The sequence below is a fragment of the Typopeltis vanoorti genome, chromosome 23 (genome assembly GCF_054136105.1).
Source record: "Typopeltis vanoorti isolate ZY-2024b chromosome 23, IOZ_Tvanoo_1.0, whole genome shotgun sequence".
Lineage (NCBI taxonomy): Eukaryota > Metazoa > Arthropoda > Arachnida > Uropygi > Thelyphonidae > Typopeltis > Typopeltis vanoorti.
This window is the reverse complement of record NC_143571.1, coordinates 5,827,932-5,854,619: the sequence shown is the minus strand read 5'-3', so window position 1 is coordinate 5,854,619 and position 26,688 is coordinate 5,827,932. Positions and strand designations below refer to the sequence as shown.

Genomic DNA, 26,688 nt, shown 5'->3' with positions numbered 1-26,688 from the left:
GAAAGTTTAAAAAAGAATCAAAGTTAAACAGTAACTTTCAGAGCTGAATTTGCAGTCTGATATTTCACACTTTGATTTGCTTACTGGGAAATGGATTAAAACCAAGTATAAAATTTCTTGGTATCTTTAACGTATATTACACCCAAGGTAAAAAACTTTCTACATCTTTTTCTCATCCTGAGATTTTTATTAAGAAAGTCAAGCACTTTTTGTCTACTTGTATATGAGATATATATATATATATATATATATATATATATAACTGCTGCATTACTTCAACCTTGGTATATCTCCTAGGATGGCTCCCACTGAAGAGACCTCGATAAAGGTTGAACCCAGTAAAAATTCAAAAAGGAGTCGAGCAAGGTTGCCCTCCCAGTCCACTGCTGTTTGCATGGGTTCTTGAACTTTTCGTACACAAGTCAACAATATACATGCTGAGCAAGGAATAACAGAAATACAACTAAAAAGGAAAATAAGGTATTAGCATATGCCGATGATGTAGACGGAACATTGAGGATAATGATTCCATACATTTTGTCATGTTGTACCATCATTTTTTTATTTTGTTTGGTCAAGTAAAACTTGACCAAAGACTAGAGACTGCAGATATGAGAGTCCTGAGAAAGATTAGAGGTGTGAACAGATGGCATCAATGGCGATATCATATTAAAAATGAGGATATTAGGAAAGAACTTGACATTGTCAGCATCCAGGAATGCATTAGCAGAGCTAATCTCAGGTGGTATGGTCACTTAAATAGAATGGGAGAGGAAAGATTAGCAAAACAAGTGTTCTCTGCCAGGTTGGCAAGAAAACGACCCAGAGGAAGACCAAGATATAGGTGGGTTGATACGGTACAAAGTGCCTTAGACGATAGAAATATAAGATCTGATAATGTTGGAGTCTTGACAAGTAACAGACTGATTTGGAGGAAAATTGTACATAGGAAGTTAGTAATGATGTAATTTTTTCATGTAGTATCATATCCTGTACACCCCTTGAGGGTACATGGCAGGAAGTTGATGATGATGATGATTCCATACATATATTTTTTTTTTTGGAAAAATTCAGCAAAGCAGTGGATTAATTATTAATGCAGACAAGACAAGACAAAATTAAAAGTTTATGTAAAGTGGGATGTTGGAGCCATTCCTTGTGGATTAATCCCAAGAGAGAGAACCACTCGTTATCTTGGAATTCCCTCTACACTTACCTAATATTACCAGTCCAAGAACTTATATACAAGAACTTGGAAATGTTAGAAGACTAGAAAATAGAGTTACTCTCCTTTTCTTCTAAAGCCATAGTACTCAAAACAATAATCTTTCCTGCTCGATTGTACATAATAAATATTACAGACATCACAGAAGCTGAAGAAAAGCAATTAATATAGTAAACCTCTGCAATTTTTTTTGGTCCTCATGATACCAAGAAGCTAAAAAGGAATTTCTTCAACTATAAATGAAACATAGAGGATTTGGACTTCCAGTCTTAAAATTCTGCCATTTAAGCAATACAGCTTCAAAAATCCATCAAATATTGCAAACTAATCACACATGTGTAGACCTTCTCCGGTAACACCTTGGTTTTCATCTTCCCCCTGTTTGCAGTTAATGATTATAAAGGTCCGTAAGCTGAGATTGTTCTGAATACTACAACACCCTGTGCTTAACTCTTAGACTGCTTAAAACACTCTGGAGTTGACATTCTTTCCATTAAAAAAAAAAGTAAAGTTTGGTGTAAAGAATAATTTTTGTACAGAAAAGTTTCACAGTTGGGTACTGACAACAGTATTTTGTTTCATAACTTGACAAAAATATTTTGGGAAAATTTGGAGAAAAGAGCAAAGCTAATGATAATGGCAAATACCCGTTGGATTTCTGCTCAGGACATGGACTGGTTATTACTAACACCAGGTTCCAACATAAAAATGTGCATAAATTCACATGGAGAGAAGAGGCAAGGAATAAGAAAAGTCTCATTGACTATGTTATTGTTGATAGTGATGTTTTCTCCCTGGTACAGGACACCAGAATGTACAGAGGATTTGAAATTGGAAGTGATCACCATTTAGTCTTGAGTAGGATAAAACTGAATTTCATATTGAAAAGAAGAAATGTAAGAAAGTTTTAAAGCAAATAAAAGTTGAGCAGCTCTCAGATGTGAACTGTAGACTAAAATACACAAATTTTATTCAAGAAAAAATGAAAGAGTTTGAAAACAGGAACCAAACCTTGGAGATTCAGTGGCAATCCCTGAAGAAAATACTGATTGATTCAGCCAGAGAGGCATGTAGTGAGGTTGTCTGCGAGGATAGAAAAAAACTTTCCTGGACACAGGAAGTTAAAGAGGCAGTGAAGGAAAAGAAGAAAGCATATCAAAAGTGCCTGGCAAAAAAGCCAACTTGTGCTCTTAGAGAATACAAAGACAAATGTAAGGAAGCTAAATAGTGTGTAAAACTAGCTAAACAAAAGTCACAGGAAAACTTTGGTAAAAACATAGAAAATAAATATCAGGAAGGTGGCAAAATATTCTGGAATGCTGTTGAAAAAGCTCAGAAATGGAGGAAAGAGTGCTGTAAAAGGAGTTAGAGATGATAAAGGTGACATGAAATCAGGAGAACAAGATATCATTGAAGTATGGAGTAATTACTTCGAAAAACTGCTAAATGAAACAAGCAGTGATAACAGCAAAGTGGTAAAAAACACTGACCAGGCATGCAGTCAGGAATACATATCAATACTTGAAGTAGAAAAAACCTTCAAAAGCCTGAAATGTGGAAAGGCAGCAGGAGTAGATGATATTTGACCAGAAATACTCAAGTATGGAGGTATAAATGCCTTACAGTGGTTGCACTGCATAGTTTAGAAGGTCTGGACAGAGGGACGAATTCCAGATGATTGCAGTAGAGCTCTCATAGTACCCATATATAAAAAAGGGAAATAAAACTGAATGTGAGAATTACAGAAGTATTTTCATTACTGAGTGTTCCTGGTAAGATATATGCAAGTATACTTGAGAAATGGCTGAGAAGGATTGTGGAAGAGAAGCTTGTGAAGAACAAGCTGGATTCAGGCCAAATAGAGGCTGTCGGGATCAGATTTTTATTTTACTAGAGATAGTTGAGAAATCATGGGAATATTACAAAGATCTGTATTTGAGTATTGTAGATCTGGAAAAGGCATATGACAAGGTGCCAAGAGAAAAACTGTTCAAAACACAACAGTTATGTGGTGTCAATGGAGCATTATATCAAGCAATACTTAGTCTTTATTAGTCTTTATTTGAGTTGTAAGTCAGCAGTTAGAATTGAAGGACGTACAGGATGGTGATTTGATGTTAAATCTGGTCTGAGACAAGGATGTACATTATCTCCTCTGTTATTCATTAACTATATCAGAATTTCCCGAATTGTGTTCCACAGAAAGTGAATAAGTGTTCCGTGATGTCAGCGACCAAGCCGTGTATTTTTAAACATGGAACTAATTTGGGAAAGGGAATACTGCTCTTTATGACCAGTCATAAAAATTGCATGCAAGCTGATTACAACAATGGGCGGCGTATCCTCTGTTCTCAAAACTGAATGAAATAACATCTGTGTTGCAAATGTCAGTGACCAAGCCGCATATTTTTAAACATGAAAATTATCGTTAAATTTTCACACATTGAAATCTTTCAACGTTCAGGAAAGGGAATACCGCTGTTTATGACCAGTAATAAAAATTGCCTGCAAGCCATTTACAACAATGGGGGCATATCCTCTGTTCTCAAAACTGAACGAAATAACATCTGTGTTGCAAATGTTAGTGGTCAATCAGCAAGGAAGTATAAAGAAAATTTTTCCACTGAAATTGAAGATCAATGTAGTCTGTATCCGGTTCTCAAATCTAGTAATAATGAATACTTCCTTTGCGAGTTCGTATTGTAGGGTGAAAGTGCTTGTTTCGAAACCTTAGTACCATGATTTTTTAAAAGTAATAGGCCTACAGATTTAAATTTTAACATGAATAAGAGACAAGGGAGACTTTGTTTAATTTTGGTGTTAAGAAATCTCTTATTGAAGGTGTTTGTGATGCAACAAAAAGTGATTCATCCACCTCCAGCTTACAAAGCAATCTCCAGGATATACAAAAGGAGGGTAAAACTACCAGCACACAGGAGAAAAAGTCTGCATTCACTCGTAAGTACTTATAATAATATAAATTTTTGGTGATCAGAATGGGATATGTAAATGAAAATCAGAACAAATTAATTTAATGATGTTGGCCTGAGGAAACTACAATATGCTACAAGATTTCATTAGTCCGGTGATTGAAATGTAAGTTTATATTTGTCAACATGTCACACCGTATACATAAGTGTACCGATACTCTTTATGATTACGCCATAATTAATTATTAATACATTACAAAATATCCAAGGTGTTCGTGAAAATTTCAGGATTTGTGAAGTAATCCGATGTAGGAAAAGTCTGGGAAATGCTGATCTTTATGGATCACATTATGAAGGAAAGTGGTATTAAACCTGATATCAAATTTGGATATGTTAATCTCAGCTCTTTGCTTTATGCGTATAATGTTATACTTCTAAATAAATCCTCCCATGCAAGAATGCAAGATTCCCTGACTAAATTGAATAACCGTTGTAATAGATATGGTATGAAGGTCAGCATTGAAAAGACAATGAAAATAGGCAGAAACATTGAAAATATCAACTGCATTGTGAATGGAGAACCTATAGAGCAAGTAAAACATTTCAGATACTTAGGCATGATTTTTAGTGAAGATGGTAAATTAAATATGGAAATAAACAACAGAATCAACAAAGCTGGTATAGTAGGAAGTCAACTGAATAAATTTATGTGGAATAAGAGAAAAATTAGCCAACACACTAAATTAGCTGTATACAAGACAGTGTTCAAACAATTTTAACAGATTACTGGCATGAACAGATGGCATCAATGGCAATATCATATTAAAAATGAGGATATTAGGAAAGAACTTGACATTGTCAGCATCCAGGAATGTGTTAGCAGAGCTAATCTCAGGTGGTATGGTCAATTAAACAGAATGAGAGAGGAAAGATTAGCAAAACAAGTGTTCTTTGCTAGGTTGGCAGAAAAAAGACCCAGAGGAAGACCAAGATATAGGTCGATTGATACAGTAAAAAGTGCCTTTAAAAAGACAGAAATATAAGATCTGATAATATTGGAGTCTTGACAGGTAACAGACTGATTTGGAGGAAAATTTTAGATAGGAAGTTAGTAATGATATAAATTTTTCATGTAGTAGTAGTATCATATCCTGTACACCCCTTGAGGATATACACCAGGAATTTGATGATGATGAGCTTGATGAAGTTCCAAGGCTATCCTAACAGGAAGGATCTTGTTTGGAGAATTGCATATGGCCACCTTCCAGTCATTGCCATCAAATGGAGGTACTTCAACATTGGAGATCCAATCTGTGACATCTGTTACCAATTGGAAACAATAGAACATGCATTCTACAGCTGCCTCCTTGCTCTGCGTATTTGGAACAGATTATGTAATGTGTTGGGCATTCTAGTATTTACAACAGAACAGGTTTTATTTTTACAATACCCACCACCTGTCAGCAATGGGAAGAGAATTTTGATTTTTATAATTAATGAATTAAAAAACCATTTATGGAAGGTTCGAAAAAACGTGGATTTGAAAACCAGGCAATATGACATCCAAATGCTTTATAATATTGTATTGTGGAAATTTTATTGTTCCATCAGACGTTTTTTGTATTTAGAAAGAAGTATTCTAGGAGAGATCAAATTTATCACTAGATGGTGTAGACCACCCACATTATGCACTATTCACCAGGGGGAGATAAAATTCTATCTATTCTTGCTATGAGAGATTTTTTTAAATAGTTCCATCCTCTTAATTCAATGTAGTCTTATAATCAATTGCAGGGATGACTGGAGAGAAATCCCAGGCAGAGAAGGCCAACTCAAGGCGGTTAACCCAGATGGGGCTACCACCTGGGTATCAGTCATCTTTGCGCTTTAGTTTCAATTGGTCTTTTGGCTGTTCATCTACATGAGATTGGTGAAAAAGGAAAACTCATAGCCTTTGGCTATATGATGATATAATAAATGAGCTGAGGCCTTTTCTCTGTCTCATGCTATCTGTCTTTTTTTTCTCCTTGTACTATCAAGCTCTCCTGCACCCCTATACTAACTACTCTAGGCCTATTATGAGCAACCCTTTACTTTTTCACCTCAATAAAGATCGAAACCGATCTGGGTAGTGGCCCTTCTCATTGTGCATTGTGTATATTATGGGATACATACTAAGGCAAGTGATATGAAGTCATCAGCCTCTATATACAAGTAGCTCAGACGTGAATATATTTCATGCGCAAAACTTTGTTTTGTTTACTTGGAAAAAGGATTAACACCAAGTATAAAATTTCTTGGTATCTTTAACATATATATATATATGTGTATATATTATTTGGAGGATGGGAGTAAAGGAGTTTGAAAACAAGATCCAAACCTTCGAAATGCAGTGCCAATATTTTAAGAACATATTGATTGATGCAGAGAAATATGATGAAATTATATGCAAGGATAGAAAATTCAAACATTCATGATGATTCAAGTTAAGAAGGCACTAGGGCAAAAGAAGAAGAAATCATACAGAAAGTTCATTGGCTAAATAGTGGGTATGTAAAACTTAGAGAATATAGAGAAATAAAAAATATCTCTCTATATTCTCTATATAAATAATACAAAGTATCTAAATAAAACTCACTGGAAGATTTTGAATCAAATATAGAAAGGACAGCAAATTGTTTTTGTAGAGGCTACTAAGAAAGCTTAGAAATGCAGTTTAAAAAAAAGACAAATTCAGAGTTTTTCAATTTAGTGAACTGCTTGATGAAATTTTTCAAGAAAAGACAATGTATACTAAAATATTAATTAAAAAACTACCATCTTCTGGGAACATAAAACTATCATATATGTACGCAGGCACTAAGAACGAGCAAATGAGGCTGAAGAAGGCAACTGGCATTGTTCTTGGAGTCCTAAAGGTGCCCCCTAGTGAGCTAAATTGGGTTGTCTTAGCTGTTGGGCTGATGTTCTTAGGATGCACACTTCCCAAGTTTGGGGCAGTCTCATGCACCCAAATTTGTTGAGGTTTGGGAAGTTTTTTAGAGTGAGGCTGATTCCAAGAATAACCTTTCATATTTATATTTGCTGCTGTATAGTAAAGTGACTTTCTTCCAGCGTATTCTGTGCTGGGTATCTAGTGCACGTTCCACAAGTCCTGAGTTGGCTGTATTGGTGAAACCGGATGTAGTCTTTGTGTTCGGATATGCTGATTATTAGATGTCCTGCCTGTTTGGCCATAGTAGGACAGTTTACAACTGCAGAGGACCTGGTATACTCCAGATAAGTCTTGGGGAAGTGGCTGGTCTTTGGTGGAATGGATACGGGATGCCAATTTCTTATATAGTTACAAACCATATAAGAAATATGAGTTTATTTGAAGAGATAAAAGAATTTCTTAGTTCTAAAGGACAGAACTATAAGCAGCTAAGGGATCCTTTTTTAGCTAATGGATTTGGGTTTCCTTAGTATCGTAGAAAAATTAAATTCTCTAAACTTGGAACACTAAGGAAAGGATAAATTGTGATGATGATAAGTTCAATCAGATAATTCAAAGAGAAGCTGCCTTTGTGGACTTTGGTGACTTCCCCCAGTCAATCTCAGCGTGAGGCATGGGCGAATGCTGCAGGCAGAAAAGTAAAAGGGCGGAAAACTTACAGAGTTTATGTTACAATTATACTGGAGGCAGAAAAATAAAAAATTAAAAAAAAATAAATTGGATATATCATATATTTAAAAAATATTAAATTTATCATCATCATCATCAAATTGCTGACATATACCCTCAAGGGGTGTACAGGATATGATAGTACTACATGAAAAATTTACATCATTACTAACTTCCTATCTACAATTTTCCTCCAAATCAGTCTGTTACTTGTGAAGACTCCATCATTATCAGATCTTATATTTCTATCGTCTAAGGCACTTTGTACCGTATCAATCCACCTATATCTTGGTCTTCCTTTGGATCGTTTGCCTGCCATCCTTGCAGAGAACACTTGTTTTGCCAATCTTTCCTCTCCCATTCTGTTTAAGTGACCATACCACCTGAGATTAGCTCTGCTAACACATTTCTGGATGCCAACAATATCAAGTTCTTTCCTAATATCCTCATTTTTAATATGATATTGCCATTGATGCCATCTGTTCATGCCTCTAATCTTTCTCAGGTCTCTCATATCTGCGGTCTCTAGTCTTTGGTCAAATGTTTTACTTCTGACCCAGCTCGCTCTCAGATCCATAAGTTAAAATCGGTTTGAACACTGTCTTGTATACAGCTAATTTAGTGTTCCGACTAATTTCTCTTTATGAATTTATTTAATTGACTTCCTACCATACCAGCTTTGTTGATTCTGTTGTCTATTTCTATATTTAATTTACTATCTTCACTAAAAATCGTGCCTAAGTAGCTGAAATGTTTTACTTGTTTCACAGGTTCCCCATTCACAACACAGTTGACATTTTCAACAATTCTACCTATTTTCATTGTCTTTGTCTTTTTAATGCTGACCTTCATCATAACCGTTGTAATAGATATGGTATACCATATCTATTACAACGGTTATTCAATTTAGTCAGGGAATGTTGCAAACTTGTAGCATATTTATTTAGAAGAATAACATCGTCCACATAAAGCAAAGAGTCGACATTAACATCTCCAATTCTGATATCATGTTTAATACCACTTTCCTTCATAATGTGATCCATATAGATAATGTACATCCTTGTCTCACACCAGATTTAACATGAAACCATCTTCCTGTACTTCCTTCAATTCTAACTGCTGACTTACAACTCAAATAAAGACTAATAAAGACTAAGTATTGCTTGATATAATGCCCCATTGACACTATATAATTGTAGCGTATTGAATAGCTTCTCTCTTGGCACCTTGTCATATGCCTTTTCCAAATCGACAAAACTTAAATACAGATCTCTGTTATATTCCGATGCTTTCTCGACTATTTGTCGTAAAGTGAAGATCTGATCCTGACAGCCTCTATTTGACCTGAATCCAGCTTGTTCTTCACCAAGCTTTTCTTCCACAATTCTTCTCAACCGTTTCTCAAGTATACTTGCATAGATCTTGCCAGGAACACTCAGTAGGGAAATACCTCTATAATTCTCACATTCAGTTTTATTTCCCTTTTTATATATGGGTACTATTAGAGCTCTACTCCGATCATCGGGAATTTGTCCCTCTGTCCAGGCTTTCTGAACTATGCAGTTCAGCCACTGTAAGACTTTTATCCCATATTAAATTTATATATACATATTTATAAAGATAATTATATTTTATTCTAATTATATAAGCTCCAAATAATTATTTTTATTTTGATAATCCCTGGGACAGAAACATTTAGATCCAATTTCAGTTAGAAAATTGAGAAAAGACGAGCAGAACAAGAAGTTATTCGAGCTCAGCAAGAAAATCAATTGAGGAAAATTTTTGAAATTATCAGAAACAAGAGTAGTCAGTGAAAGCAACAGTGAAAAATGTCAGTCAGTGAAAGTTTCCTGACTGACATTGTCAGTTGGGGACTCCACAGTTCCTGTGGAGTCCCCCCCCCCCACTGACAATGAGTCAGAAAATTCAAATTTGTGTTTAGATGATAATCAGGCTCTTGAGAAACATCCAATAGCTTTGACTTCAAATACAAATACCTCAACACTAAATTACGAGCTTTTTGATGATCCAGCTTTATGGCCAAACTTGTCCAATTCAATAATTGATATATTAGTAAAACGAGGTCCTCCTGCTGAATCAAAAGAGACTTTTTTCCATGCAATGAACATAATAGAAGTTTTCATGTATTGCATTATAATAGGATTTTGAGTAACGGAGAAACCATTAAAAGATCTTGGTTAATTTACTCAGGTTCAAAAAATGTAGTATTTTCTTTCTGCTGCAAATTATTTTCTAATATTCGAACTATGAACCTTATTTCGGAAGGAAATAATGATTGGAAACATAGGTCCCAAGTTCTTTAGCGCCACGAAAAATCCCAATGACATTTTAATAATTTTAAAAAATGGATTGATTTGGAAAAGCATTTAAAAAATGAAACTACAATTGATTAACATCAGCTAAAATTACTCAAAAAATAACAAGAACACTGGATGCATGTTTTATAATGCATAATATCAGTTATTAAATTTCTTGCAAAAAAAAACAGCATTCAGAGGAAGTTCAGATACTCTATATACAAATAATAATGGAAAAATTTTGAAACTGATTGAATTATTCACCGAATTTGACAGTGTATTACAAAACACATGTAGAACGCTTAAAAACACAATGAAATTCACGTTCATTATTTAGGGAAATGTATACAAAACGAAATTATTAATATATTGGGTAATGAATTAAAAAAAAAATTGCATCTAAAAAAATGAATGCTAAGTATTTTCAATAATTGTTGATTGCACCACTGATATGTCGAGGCAGGAGCAAATGTTCTTAATTGTAAGATATGTTTCTATAAAAGAAAAAAATGAAGAAACCCAAGATATTATACAAATAGAGGAAAGATTTCTAGATTTTATTAAAATTAATAATACAACAGGAAGTGGTATGGCTGAAGTAATTTTAAAATTATTAGAAGAAAAAAATTAAATATTCAAAATATCCGTGATCAGGGATATGACAACGGGTCAAATATGAAGGAAGAATGCAGGGGTACAAACACTTTTAAGGAACAAAAATCCTAGAGCATTTTTTGTTCCATGTTGTACGCATTCCTTGGTATTGAGCGATGCAGCAAGCTGCAATGTAGATACAGTTTTAATTTTTGACATTATTCAGTCAATCTATAATTTCTTTTCTTTATTGAGTCATCAATGGGAAGTTCTAAACCACATCCAAAATTTTACTTTAAAACCTTTATGCACGATGAGATGGGAAAGTCGTGTTGAAGCTGTAAAAGCAATACGAAATCAATTAAAAGAAATAAATGAAGCTTTAATTTTCATCACAGAAGATGACAGCTTAATTGGGCAACAAGGCATTAAAACAAAATTGGAAGCTAGTTCGTTAGCAAAAAAAATTAATTCTTTCAAGTTTATATTTGGCACATTTGTTTGGTATGACATTCTAAGTGAAGTCAATGCATCTAGCAAACAATTGCAAAATATCTCTTGCCATATTATGGCAGCATTGAAATCATTAGATGTCACGAAAAAATTCTTGACGTCATACAGAAGTGAAAATAATTTTTTGAAAGTTAAGCGCCAAGCCCATAACTTTGCTCTAGATATTGGGCTAAATGCTGATTTCCCAACTAACGACAGCACACGAACTTGACATGTAAAAACTCAATTTGATTATGTATGTCCTGACAAATCAATTACTAATTTTGAGTGACATTTTAAAATTAATTTTTTTAGTACAGTCATACCCCGAAGTTACGCAGTAGGTGGGACCAACAAAAAGCACGTAAGTCGAATTCGCGTAACTCGGGTATAATTTTGCATACAAACATACAAAATATTAGTTAATTGGGAGCAAAGGTTTAAAAAAACACACACATTTTTTAAGAAATATAATCATAATTGTAGTTTTTCGTACATAAAAAAAAAGAAAGTTATTTCAATGTCAATGGTTTCATAAAATCTAATAGAGTTGTCTGATGGCATAATGGCTTTTTCTTGTCACGCAACATTTCTTCATAGCAAGCTAATGATTTTTTTATTCCTTACCTTGTGGCTACAATTCATTCCTCGTTAGAATCTATGTCCTCCAAAATCTTTAAACCTTTCTTTTATGATTGTTCTTACTGTAGATCAAACTTCTTTGCTAGCTCACAAATTTTCATTCCGCCTTCAAAATCCTTAATAATGTTGAGTTTTGTTTCCAAAGTCAATGTTTTTCTTTTCTTGCTAGCTGTAGAAGAATCGGACTAGCTTCCTTTTGACGACATTATTATTTTTTATGTGATAAAATTTTTATCAAGAACATAACATTAAACAATCGCAAGGTTTGTAAACTATAAAAATTGTGTGTGAATGGAGACTGTGCAAAACACTTTAGTGCATGTTCACAGCATGTGCGACACTGACGAATGCGGCTGTCGCCGGAAAGATATGACTAGTGGTGAGGCGTGAAACGGGACGGGAATACGTACATATATGAAACCGTGTAACTCTGGATTCACGTTAGTCGGGGTATGACTGTATAATTCTTGATTCAGCAATAACATCAATTACTGAGAGATTTGAACAGCTAAATAAATATGAATCAAATTTTGGGTTTCTCTTTAACATTGGTAACTTAAAATTTGATAATGATACAGTAAAAAAGCTGGTTTTGACTTAGAAATTGTTCTGTCTAATGGTGATCAAAAAGATATTTCAGCAATAGATTTATTAGATGAATTAAAAATATTGTCTCGGAGGATATCAAATAATTATTCTCCCAACAAAGTATTAAATTATATTTGTGCAAATAATTGCCTAAGTCTTTTTCTTAATGTGTACACATCACTACGAATTCTTTTAACAATCCCAACTACAGTTGCAAGTGCAGAGCGCAGTTTTTCTAAATTAAGACGTATTAAAAATTATTTGAGGTCCACAACGTCCCAAGAGAGATTAGATGGCTTAGCCACTTTTATCTATTGAAAGTGACATAGCCGAGACATTAGATCTAGAAGAAGTAGTCAAGTCTTTTGCTGAAATTAAGGCTAGAAAGGTTTATTTTTTTTAAATAATTAAAATTGTTAATTCTTAATTTGGATTTTTTCATATTTGTTTTGTCATATTTAATGTGATTTATGTAATATTTATAAATTGTGTTAAAATTATGTCTCATTATATAATAAACACAAAAATATTTTATTTATTTATTCACTATATATATATATATAATTTTTATATATACATATACAATTTCGACTGAAGGGCAGAAAAGAAAATCTTGCCCACACTCAAAAATTTGCCCAGTACTGTTTCCTCATCTTAAAAATGCTCCAGAGCTAAAAAAAAAAAAAGGTTGGTAACCCCTCTCTAAACTATTATTAAGAATTGAAATCACATCAAAATCAGAAATATTAGTGCATGGATTTTCTGAAACTAACGTTTCATGTTGCTCCTGATGTCAAATTATAGAAAAAAAAAAAGAAGCAAAACTTAGTAGGCAATGGAGCTACCCTATAGCACCAACCCAGAGGCTAAGTTAAAAAAAAAAAAAAAAAAAAAAGGCTAATATAAAATTTTAATTAATATTGAAGAGTAATTTAAAGGGCATACCAGGTTGTATATTTTTGGAAGGTGAGGATGACAAAATATTTTGGAGCCAAACTTGATTGAGCTGACAACATGCAGTAAGAGAATAGTGTTCATAATGATGCAGAAATGAGACCAGTAAACAAGGAAAATGATCAATCAAATAACCTATAGATTTTGAAAAGAAAAATTTCGAAAACTAAAAATTTTTAAAACAGCTAGCGCTACCACCATACTACCACTATCATGACATTAGTGCCAGCTCTTTTGCGGTTATTGTTGTCAGATGATAAAACAGCTCAAAACTGACTATGAGCTGCTGCATGGTTTAAGATTATGTATTAAGAGGAGTTTGTTTTCATAGTGATAGAGAATGGATGGTTCAAGATTAATGGGATTAATTTGTTTAAGTGCCAAGTGAGCAAAATTAAAAGTATCTCTTTGTGTTTATAGCATCCTGACTGATTCTTATCTTTAGCGATTTAGAATAATGTAATTTGGTTTCATTATCTTGAAAGTCAATGATGGTCATTTATCCATTTCAGGGATGTGTTTAGATTATGTTGCATGCAATGATATTTCAGTGATGGAATTTTCATTGATTTTATTGGCATGTTTTTGTTTGCATTTCTTTTTAGTGGTGGAATGTAAGTATTCTGGTATGAAGATATTGCAGTCTTGATAATGTTCAATTGAGCAAAACTTTTAACAGCAAATAGTCTATTCAATGTAGCAGGCATTGCATCCTGATTGGCAGTTAAACTTATAAACAGTATTGTGTCATAATAAAACATCAGTCTGAAATATTGTGGATTTATGTTCTAGTAAATTTTTATTGTTTATTTGCATCTTGTAAACCATGATGCCTACAGTTCAGGTGACACAGTTGATATGTGTATACAGTTTATATATGTTTACTGTTCTTTTTCTAGAATGCTGTTGTAAAGCCAAAACTCAATCCTTTCCAAGGCATAATATCAAGATGCTTTGAACCACACTTAAATATATATGTGGAATCTCAAGATAGGTAAATCCATAATATTTAGTTTACCTTTTCAGTTTATTTTGAATGTGTGACACCATTTATGTAAATTTCTGATTTTTTTAATGCATTTATAAAATTACTAAGGTATGAATTTTTTTTTAATTATTATTATTTATAGGAATCTTTTTCAGTTAATGGAGAGATTTGTTGAAGATATGCAGAAAGCAGCATTGCCAAGACCTGAAACTGGTGGAACTGTAGTTCTCCCATCTTGTGGTGATCTGTTTGTCTTTTATAAAAAGTGTCTAGTTCAGTGTACACAGCTAAGTACAGGTCCTCCTATGTTGTCGTTGGCATCAACTTTTCAGAAATATTTGCGGGAATATGCTAACAAAATACTCCTGAACAGCTTACCAAAGTAAGTGCTTTATATCCTTAGACTGATCTTACTTATTATTATTACTTAAATATTATTCACATCATGGGTGATGTACTTAAAAATCCTTGATTCTGTCCCATTCAGTTCATAGACGACCCCCCCCCCCAATCTCTCTCTTACAGACTTATTTCAACATCTTTCTCACATTGCAATTCAGCGCTATGTTTATTCTATAGATACTTCAGTGGTTGCTGCTCTACTGAACTAGCAACCATCATTTTCTTCTACTTTTCTGTTGCATCTGTTAATGCAAGAGTAGTAGCTTTCTAGTATCTTTTTTTCAATACATCTGCAAACACAGAGAAACTTGATTTTGCTCTTCCTTGTTTATTCCATCTGTCTCTGCCCTCTGAAACAGCTTCCTCATGAGGTATTCCCAAACAGCTACAATTTTAAAATCTTCAAGAAAAATGTCAGTAAATTTCTTTCTTGATCCTCATCTGCACCCACACATGGCACTGATGTACTTATAGGTCATTCAACCTTTTGTGTATGGGATCAGTATATAAAATATATATATATAAAAGTAAGCCATTTAATTGTAAGCAGAAAGAATATATGAGTTTGTAAATTGCTTATTTACAGCAGAAGTGAGTTATAATTTTTTTGTTTCTTTGGATATGGGTTTCATAAATAACTGGTTCTTTCTGTATCATTTCCTGTTGTGTGCAGGATACCATGATAGTACTAGACAATCCTCTATCTGCTAATGTTTTTTATTCCGCTGTAGAAAGTAGACAAGGCCTTTTTAACCTCTTCTACTTTCTACAGGGAGTATAACATCATCTACAGAAAGTAAAGAACTGAGTTTGATATTTATGGTTTTGATATCATATTTCATATGTAAAGCTGTTTAATAATGTGATCCATACAAGTGATGAACTGCAGTGAAGATAGCATCTATCTTTGACTTACACCTGATTTGATATCAAATTTCATATGTAAGCTACTATTTATAATGTGATCCATAAAAGTGATGAATAACAGTAAAGATAGCATGTACCCTTGTCTTACAACTGATTTGATGTCAAAACATCATTTCATACCTTCTTCAGAGAACTGAATTAAAGTGTAGGCTTAAAATTGGTACAATATAAATTTAGGAAGCATACAGCCATGTAATTCTAGTACTTGGAACATTTCTCTTGACATCTTGTTAAGATAAGTGTTGTTTTATCCTTAGCCTAGCCACACTACAAATGTACTATAGGTTTGCAATTAACGTTTCATGAGTGGGAACCACATAAAAACAATAATAACAAAAAAAAAATAATAAATAAATGAGCCTGCTAGCTTAATTAGCATCAGCGATGCTCTTTGGTTGAAAAGACCTGGATAACCATCTAGGATATGAACCTTTATCATATTTTTTTCATCTGAAGATGAGTCATTCAATCTACTATGGAGGTAGTAGAGTTTCTCCTTCTGGAAACGTGAATTTTTCATCCCAGAAAACAGGAAAACTAGAAGAATATGTTCAATTTCATACATGATACACTATCCTCATAGCTGCTTTGGCTGTAATTCCAAATAGCCACAACTGCATCTAGGGCAGAGTGACTTCTGTCCTCATACCAGCATGGCAACTGAAACAACATGCTCTGCTAACATCATTCAAACAAAACAGATGAAATAAAAACACACTTGTCAAACTGGTTAAAAAGAATCACCTCTCCTACCACCACCACAAGCAGACTGTTACTTAACACCATTTCCCTACCTTATATTAAATGAACAACAGATAGATTGGGCTCCTCCTACAATTGATATAGAACAGTCTATAAACCAATAAACAAAGTTTCCACCTTCCTGAGACAAATCAAGAACAGCCAGGATCTCTCTACTTCCTAGGTGTCTACTGTATTTTGGGCAGACAGAATAGACTGTCTCTGTCAAAATAAATGAGCATAAAAAGTGCATTTGGTACAAGCAACCCAAAAACAGATTCAGACATTATGCTTTTGGAGAAAGCCAAGTTACTACAAAAAATCAGTTCAAAGCACGAAGACTATTCCCGGAAGTGGCTCTGGTTCTACAGAAGCCAATTTAATTGCATCAGAACTGATGGTGTGATCCCACACAAATTTTGGCTCAGTCTTATCTTCCCATTAACAGTAATCACCATACATTAACCACAAGAAACTCCATTCATGCACATGACTTCTTTATTCTTAAGGTCATTTTATTCTCAGTGTTTGTTGATTTTGTGTATCTTTAAAGTTTGCTCTGTAACAATGCATTGTAAATATTTATTTTATTTGTAAATTATTTATTGCCATTCTATTCCCATGAGTTTCTTCTCAGAAAATTTTAACATAAATAGGTAACTGCTTTCTTCCGAACAACTTGCTTAAACATGGCATTAATATGCTATAAGTTGTGCAACCTTTTGTACATAGGATTCATGTACTGTGAACCCTTGCTTTTACAATCTAATTGGTTTCTGAAAAATATTGTAATTGAAACCCTAATTTCCTATTGACTTGGTGTAATGAATTGAGATTATATTCCTGGAAATGCAGTTTAAATTACATAATACCATATCAAAATGGTGTTATGTTGAACTAAAACTACATTTAAAAAATGAAATGATACACATTCAATTATACAAAAGTAAAAATGTTACAGGATTTACCATTTGGACCTTCTTAGAATAAAACTCTACATGCAGTTTTTCTGAACCTTTTGAGGCATTTGCATTTTTCATTACCCTTCTCTGTAGCATGACAGGGAAATTTGTAGAAAATAAATTTTCCTTTCATGGAAAGGGCTTTCAAGCGCGGTTCAAAATTTGAATCATCATTTTCAAAATTTTTTAAAATTTAATTTTTAAATTCAATTTAACTTTTTAAAGTGTCAGTAATGTAAATGTAGCATAGGAGGTTCTTCGATTCTTCGTGTTCAGTTTTCTTTGGAACATTTTCTTTTCTCTACCATTTCAGTAACTTCTTCAATTGTAAGTTCTTTTTTTTTTTTTTTTCATTAATTCATTTATATCTTTAGTAGAGACTTCTAAAGCCTGGTTCACTTGCTGTCTCTACCAGTCATTATCTTTCCAAAGAGGATTCAAAATTTTCAGTGTCTTCAGTTGAAGGATATGCATTGTTTGCTTCTGTGGCCTTTGATTTCATAGTCATAACAGACAATTTTACCAGTCATAAAAGTGGATATCTACTGTGTGTGTGTTTCATATCATAGTGATGATTCAAAATATTTTTCATTCACATAAAGAATAAAGAAATACTGTGATTTGAATAGCATTTCATTTATCTAAAGAAAAATTTGTGGAACTTTCCATTAAGAGAAGGAAAAAAAAAACGTTTTCTGAATTAGTTCTTTGCAAACATAATTTGCAAAGAACTAATAGCCACTTTAGATATCAACTATTGCTGTAGCAAACACCACTATAACAATTCACTCACTGTAACAAACTACTGAAAAAGTCACCACCAAATCCCTATAGGTATTATAATTCTGTGCTAAAATAAATTCACTGTTACAAACTATCCAGTATAACAAACAGTTCCTATGAGTTTTCTTAGTGAGAATCAGCCTTAAATTTTTTTATTTCAAATTTGGTTATTTTTTCTTGTTTAAGAAAGCTGGCAAGGCTGTAGTTTTTAACTTTTCCAATTAAATTTGTACAGGTTATTAATGTTCTGATGGAGAATATATCAGCTTGTGCATCTTCTTATTGGAATTCCATCAGCAGATTATTTCATATAGAGTGAGTAGAAGTTCCACAAGCACATAACTTATCAACCATTTCTGCTCTCTTCCCCTGACTTCTATGTAACACCACTATCATAATGTATTAGAGATTTTTATTTTGTAAATCTTAGTGTTAATTTTTAAAAATTACTAAATATTCATTGGTTGGTATAAGGCTCTGATGTGTATTACATATTTCAGAATTGGTAGTACTCCATCTTTAACTTCAGCAGGATTAATTCAGAACTTTCAGAACCTTTTAAGAGAAGGGGAAGTTACCCGCTTTACTCCATCTGAGCAGTGTAGGATATGTAGCATTTTAACAACAGCAGAATATTGTTTAGAGACTACTCAGCAGGTATAAACAGATATTTTTATTAACATCATGTTCTTTAGTGGATATATCTGATCATTAATTGATACGTTATGGACGTTTTTTTAAAGTTGTTTTATTTATTTTTGTAATTTGTTTAATTGCATACACAACTAAAAGTTGAGAACTGCAGATGTGCATTATAGTATATCATAGTGTAAAAGAAGTCAAACTTTTATGTGCAATTTGAATTTAATTTTTACATCTAATGTAATATAATATTAGCAACTGTAAAAAATATTGGGGTGATGGTTACTTATATCTACATATTAGTAATATAAATAAAATATAATCAGATAAAGAATAAATGAATGTGTAAATACAATTTTGGAAATTTTTTGTTTGCATACTTTTTTTATCAGTATGAATGTTAGAATTTCAAACAGAGTTTTAATAGCATCTGAAATCAGTATATTATATAAACCACTAGATCACGAAGAGAGAGATGTGTTCATCGAGATTGCTGTGAAAAGATAAGTTTAAATTTTGAAATTGTGTGTGGCATTATTATTAAGAGAGACCTCCAGGGAGTCAGGGACTCATTGAGAGAGGCCACACACTACACTCATCAGCTATCATACTTATTCTTGAATTCGTTCATGCTGCTTGCACACACAACATCCAATGGCAATCCATTCCAGTCACGCACCACTCTATGAGAGAAAAATCTAGCCCTCGCCCCTTCTTAGCGGCATTCATTCTCAGCTTCCAAAGATGACATCTTGTCCTTTCCCCACCCTCCATAAAATGAAAAATTCCATCAACTGGATCAATGTCATATTATATTGGTGGGATTATGCTAGAAGAAACTGACCAGGCTAGGGATCTTGGAGTGTTAGTAGATAGCAAGTTAAAGTTCGGGGCCATATAGCAAAGATTGTAAATACAAATCAGAGAATAACTGCAACACTGAAATGAACTTTCACATGTAAAGATAAGGATGTTATTTTGCCTCTTTACAAGGTCTTGATAAGACCTTACTTGGACTATTGTGCACAGGTCAGGTCTCCTGGTTTCCGTTGTGGTCTGATACAGTGGAGAGAGTGCAAAGGGGGGGTGTTAAACATGATATCAGAATTGTGGAATACAGTTTACAAATTCTCTGTCTGTCTTCAATGGTAATATTTTTATAGAATTCGAGCAAGTTGCTATAACATGACCTTCCCTTAGTAAACCTATGCTGTTCATTGCAAAGTAGAGATTCACTGTTAACCCATTTCTGAAAGTGAGCCTTAACCAATTTTTCCAAACTCTTCACCACCACACCTGAGATGGTGTTTGGTCGATAGTTGGATACTTTTGTCTTTGCACCATTGTTATGCAATAGGATTACCATTGCATTCTTTCCATTCCTGTGAATGGAAAGAATGTAATTCTGAGACTCAAATTATATAGCTTGGTCAAAGGAATAGCCAGTTCAGCTGAACCCTCTTTTAGCATCCATGGTGATATTCCTTCAGCAAAATAGGGACTGGTGGAATATCAGCATGGATGCTGATATTCCACCAGTCCCTAGTTTGCTGAATTCTTATTCAGTTTGTGCAACAGCTCTAATACCTTCTCTTCATACGTCTGAGTTTCTTCATCCGGTGAAGAGATGGCAGTGAACTCAACGTTGCATGCAGGTTGATAGCTTTTAGCAAAATGGACATGCATTAGTTGAACAGTCTCTTCCGTGTCTGTCACCTTCACCCCATCTATATTCAGAAGGGTTATTCTTTCATATTCATTCATTCTTTTACTTTCAGCATATTATTGATAGAATTCTTTAGCTTGCAGAGCCAGTTTCTTTTCATACTCAGACTTAGCTTTCCATACAACAGTGGTGACTCTTTTAGCCTGCTGCTTATAATTTTCATAACGGACATCATCCTTATGCACACGGTCTTCCTTCCACATCATCCTTTTCTTATGAATCTCTTGCTTAAAAAGATTACACATCCATTTGACTCTTACCCTATTTATTCTTCGAACTCTCAGGATATATATTCTGATATTGCATCATTTAAGTATTTTTTAAATACTTCCCAGGCTCTGTCGATATTCTTTCCCTCTATCAACCAACTCAGTATACTCTTCAGTTTGTCATAATTTCCTGCTTTGTAGTTCAGCATGTAACCTTTTTTGATTCAAACATTCATAAACTTAGTCACTTCCCAAGTGTGTACTGCACATTCACTATCACCAATCAGAGGCAGAATAATTGTCTTTAACTGAATGCCCTCTGACACTATAATGAAATTTAACACTCTTTGACCTTGTGTTCCTTCTGTCACATGCTGCTTGAAGAAATTATTTCCCATTATTTACTCTTTTCACACCCATCCTCTCTATTTAGTAATGGATTTCTTCATCACTAGCAACTGATCCATCAAATCTGTAAGAACACTCCATTATGCATTTGATCTTGTTAGATTCCACCTCACACCAGAAGGCTTCAAATTCACTGCCACATGAATTACTGTTACTAGTACTACAATCATAGGTCTCAACACTAACTGGATTCAAGTCATCTGATATCATTAGCAGCACACACCCTCTTCTCCTACCCTGTCTCTCCTTCCTAAAAGTACTGTACCCTTTACACTCAATATCAGTTAGTATGTCTGATTCTGTACCCAGGTCTCACTAATTCCTACAAACTGAGGTCCCAACATTGACCAAGGCAACAAACTCAACCCCTTTGTTTCTAATACTCCTAGCATTTGTGTACAAATATAATAATCTACCTGCATGTTCTTTTGTATACTTGGTATTAGTGATAGTTAGTTTTTTAAATATATATTGTTGTATGATAGTTGTGATTGGTAGGCATTGTTTGGTGTAGTTATAATTCTGTATTTATTATATTTTTTTGTGTTTTTGTTTGCAGCTTTGAGCATGAGTGAAATGGCAATGAAATGTATGATGGTAAAAAAGATGAGGCCAAGTGGCATGGATTTTTCAAAAACGGTGACCTGCCGTGAGTGCAGTATGTATGCTTGGGGAGAGTGATTGAGGATATTTTTGTGGAGAGGGGAAAAAAAAAGAGAGATTAGAGAGTTTGTATAAGAAGTGCTGCATACTTATGGATTATGAGATATTGCCGAATGTAAGTGGTAGCAGGCAAAAGATCGTGGATGTAGATGTGTGTGTGAGAGAGAGTGAGTGAGTGAGTGTTTGGATGATGCTGTATTGTTGGGATGGATGATAGTGGTGTATGATTTGTTTATCACGTTCACTGCCAAGGTACTGGAGCATAGTTTGTTCCCGTACGCCAAGCAATTTCACTTCTTCAAGGTCAGTACGGGCGGGTAATTTCGTTGCCGGTGGTAATCGACATACGGGTATATTCGTAGTTGGCTTGTGTGGCTTATATACCATCTATGAGTATACACACTTTTGCTGCTAGCTCCACAAGCCAAGCATTTTCACTTCTTCAAGGTCAGTACAAGTAATCTCGTTGCTGGCAGTAAGCGTCATATGAGTATATTCGTAGCTGGCTTGAGGCTTATATACCAACTATGAGTATACTCATAGTTGGCAGCGAACGTGTTATATAACTATTTTTCAATGTGTGTGTGTGTGTGCGCGCTTCCTATTTGGTCTCATGACTTAGCCACATTAGAAACATTTTTAGTGCATTTAAACAGACGAACATCTTAAAATATATTTCACTATAGAAAAATAAATAAACAACTATTTTGCCCTTCTTAAATGTTCTAGTTCCATGACTATCAAATGATTTGTTAATTTTTCCTCTTAGTAAGAAATCTAGAGGTGTGTGTACATGTACACACACACACACACACAATGGAAGCTTCCTACATAAGTGGTACACCATTATTCATCCCAGTAATATGGAATCTTAAAACACACAGTGCCATGATTATTTGTTCTAATGACACTGCTCTTACCAGAGAACTTCATTATCTTCTAACACTTTTTTAACCAATGGTTGCACAAAACAGACAGAATACTGTATGCATTCCTTTCCTTCAAAACCCTCTCACACACAACATCATAACAAAACTGTTCCCATCCCCTATATCTTGGATACATCTGAAAGGATAGCTGAAGTGCTTCACAAATGTGGAATGCCACTTTCAAATCACACATCCAGCAACATTCATCTTTTCTCTAAAAGATCAGCTTCATCTTCTTGCACATCCCGGAGTGTATAAAGTTCCTTATGCTTGCACCATCACCTGTTTTGACAGACTGTGGGACATGGTCATCTGGGCAATGGTTAATTGGGTGATGGCCAAGTGGGCGTTGGACATCTGAGTGACAGAATAATAGATCAAATATGCAATGCTATTCTATTGATCTACTACCCAGTAAATTTGAATAATATTTTTTGAGAAACGAAAGAATGGTATAAAATAAAAATTTGAAAAATCTCGCTTATAATTAAGTTTATTTTTATTGTGTAGAATTACAAAATAATATATTTACGATATTTATGATTCTAGGGAAACAATAATTATTCCTGTAGAATTCTTAAATTATGAATTCAGTTCATCACAATTTGAACGTTTTTGATTGGCTGATTCTGGATCAGAACAGGTCGCCCCAATGAGAATATTAATTTTTGGTCGTGAAAGCCATGCAGTGTGGAGCCAAAGCATGAATGAATTATTTGTGGATGGCACATTTTTACTTTCTTCACCTCTTTTTGCTCAAATTTTTGTTATTTTGGCTAGAAAGGATGGAGGTCCTGTTTTCCCTGTTTTATATTGTTTACTAAGAAGACTCTTGAAACATACACAAAATTATTTATATGATACATGAAATGTGGCCATTACTAGATCCCGAAAATATAAATGTTGATTATGAAATTGCCATTCATCAATTCAAGCTTCACATATAGTATTTCCACAAGCTAACATAAATGATTGCCTTTTTTCATCTCGTACAAAATCTTTGTAAGCATTCATCTTCATGCATTCTTTTAACCAGATACAATTCTGATGTGCAATTCGCTTTAAATTCAAAAATGATCACTCACTCGCTTTCATTCCAGAACAAGATATTATTTATGCTATTTCTGAACTTGAGAATCATTTATCCAATGAATTTGAACCAATTTTAGAATGGTTTATGAACACATACATAGATCGTCTAAGGAATAATAGGGATAATCGTGTAAGGAATAATAATAATAATAACCAGGGCTCCATCGCTTTTTCCCTCTAATGTTTAGTCTGTGTACCAAATACCAAATATGAACAATAAATGGAAGCGATCGGACAAATAATTTTGCAGAAGCCTGTCATCGAAAATTGCAATTGAGCTTTGGAAGCAGCACAAGTCATCCAAATTTATGGATTTTTATAAATGGACTACAAAAAATTCAAAAAACATATGATATTGATTATGAAAGAGCATTAGCAGGTTTTCAACATCATCACAAATGTAGACGTTACGATAAAGCTGACCAAAGAATTTTGAAAAAGTTATAAATTATGATAGGGTAAATATAATATAATATTTATGTGGTATTGCATATAACTATAATAAGAATTAATAAATTTAAAATAAAAATTTTGCTTTAATGTATATATGTAATGTGTAAATATCTTTGTTAATTATAAAATAATATTAATAAATGAAGTAAATTTTTTTCTTTATTTTAATATTGTTCAATTATACCTTTTCATTTTTAAATCGTTTTCGGACCACTCTTTTTAACTATCTCTTTCTTAAATGATCCTACAAATTTTGATATATGATATATTTCTTCGAAAGTAAGTTTTTTGAATGATCAATTCTTTGAAAAAATACTTTTTTTTAAATTTATCGAAAATTAGAGGCAAATTCAGGCAGCTAAGCTTAGGTCAGATTAGGTCGTTAGGTCAGGATTATTTTTAGTTTTTTTTTTTTTTTTTTCAATTATGTGGAAATAACTCATATCTCATAAGTCTTAACAATATTTATATTTTACCAATATTTACAACAAAAAAAAAAAAAATCTGTTAAATCGTATGCCTACTAAGCATGCAAAAATTTGTAAGTTTCTGTCACCCACTTGGCTATCGCCCAGCTGACCATTGCCCAGTTGTTGCATACCCTCTGCCTCAAAGAACATAAAATGTACATTCACAGTCAACTGTATGGCAAGATAAGACTGGAAGACCATGTTCCAGATACTCTGCCATGCAGAATTAAATGGAAGTAGAAGATAAAGAACTAGATATTTCCCAGGTGCTGACATTAGAAGTGACCATAATTTAATCATAGCAACATTTATATTGAAATTTGGATTTAGAACCATGAGAAAAATAAGAAGACAAAAGTAAAGTTTAACCTTACACACATCTTGCTTCTGCTCTTTCTGAAATCTCTGCTGACTCTCTTGATCCTGATACTATTACGAACAGTTTTTAAGGACAGTCATTGAAGCAGCTTAAAATATCCTAGGAAGAAGAAGTTCTTACTTAGAAGTATTAGATTTAATACAGTATTAATAAATCTTGAATTACCCAAGAAATATTACAACTTTGTGATTAGTGGAGAAGATTATGAGCAATTCTTTACATTGGGAACAACAATGAACAATATAATTATCTGAACAGACAGATTAAAAAGGAGGTAAAGTTTGCAAAAAAAAATAAATGGTTATCTGAAGAATGCAAAAAAATTTAAGATAATCTTCATAAGAATAATATTCAACAGCATACCAAATAATTAAGAAATTAACAAAGCCTTTTGTTTGTAAGAACTGGATAATTGAAGATGTGGATGGAACAAATATTACTGATCATGAAAAATATTGAAAAGATGGTATGATTATTCAAGTAAACTATTCAACTGTGATGATAGTTTGGACTAACAAAATTTAGAAGGAATTGTCCCAGTGATAACAGAGAACAATGATTATTATTTTCTACTTAGAGAAGAAGTAGAAAGAGCCATCTTAAGATAAAAATCAGGATAAACAGCATGAATTGAGAATATTCCAACAGAGCTACTTAAAGAAGGGGGGAAAACCTATTGTTAGTGCACTCCACAAAATTTGCCAGCAGGTGTGAAATGCTGAGATCTGGTCAAAAGAATGGTACACAGTTATCTTTATTCTCATTAAAAAAAAAAAAAAGAAAAGAAAGAAACCGCAAAAATTGCAATAATTTTAGGACAATTAGCCTCATCAGTCACCCATGCAAAATATTTTTGGACGTCTTACTTTTACATTTTCTTTCTTCTTCTTTTCAGCCATTTTCTGTCCACTGCTGGACGAAGGCCTCCTCCAGTTCTTTCCACCTTTCTCTGTTCTTGGCAATGGTTGACCAACTTTCTCAAATAAACTCTGACAGTTTATCACTCCACCTTCTTTTAGAAGGTGGAGTGATAAACTGTCAGAGTTTATTTGACATCCTCGGCTTCATTTCCCTTCTTTAGGAATCCAGTTCATAAGTATGGTGGTCCATCGCTCATCTTCTCTTCTGGATAAACGTCCAGCCCATTTCCATTTTAGTCGCTTGTGTTGAAGAACGATGTCAGTGATGCGAGTCTGGCTTCTTATCCAGGTGTTTTGCTTCTTATCTTTTAATGTGATGCCTAGCATCAACCTCTTCATTTTTCTTTGAGTTGTTAATTTATTTGCCAGTGCTCTTGTTAGCGACCAAGTTTCGCAACCATATGAGATGACTGGAAGTATACACTGGTTAAATCTCTTCCTTTTTAAACAGAGTGGGACATCATCGTTTTGAAAATGTTTTTCAGTTTTCTGAATGCACTCCAGGCGAGTTGAACTCTCCCGTTTATTTCCTTTTGGAGTCCATGGTTTAGATCAATGAGATGACCTAAGTATGTATATGAAGA

At 33.6% G+C, this 26,688-nt stretch overlaps 1 protein-coding gene across 4 annotated transcripts in view; it reads left to right on the top strand.

Annotated features, from left to right (window-relative positions):
• Vps53 (vacuolar protein sorting 53) overlaps window positions 1-26,688 on the top strand; it is a 349,419-nt gene that overhangs the window by 173,796 nt on the left and 148,935 nt on the right. For all 4 annotated transcript variants that reach the window (XM_090412655.1, XM_090412656.1, XM_090412658.1 and 1 more), the window contains exons 12-14: window positions 14,310-14,404; window positions 14,541-14,780; window positions 18,714-18,870. In XM_090412655.1, the coding sequence (XP_090268781.1) occupies window positions 14,310-14,404; window positions 14,541-14,780; window positions 18,714-18,870 (492 nt within the window). The remainder of the gene's footprint in view (window positions 1-14,309; window positions 14,405-14,540; window positions 14,781-18,713; window positions 18,871-26,688) is intronic.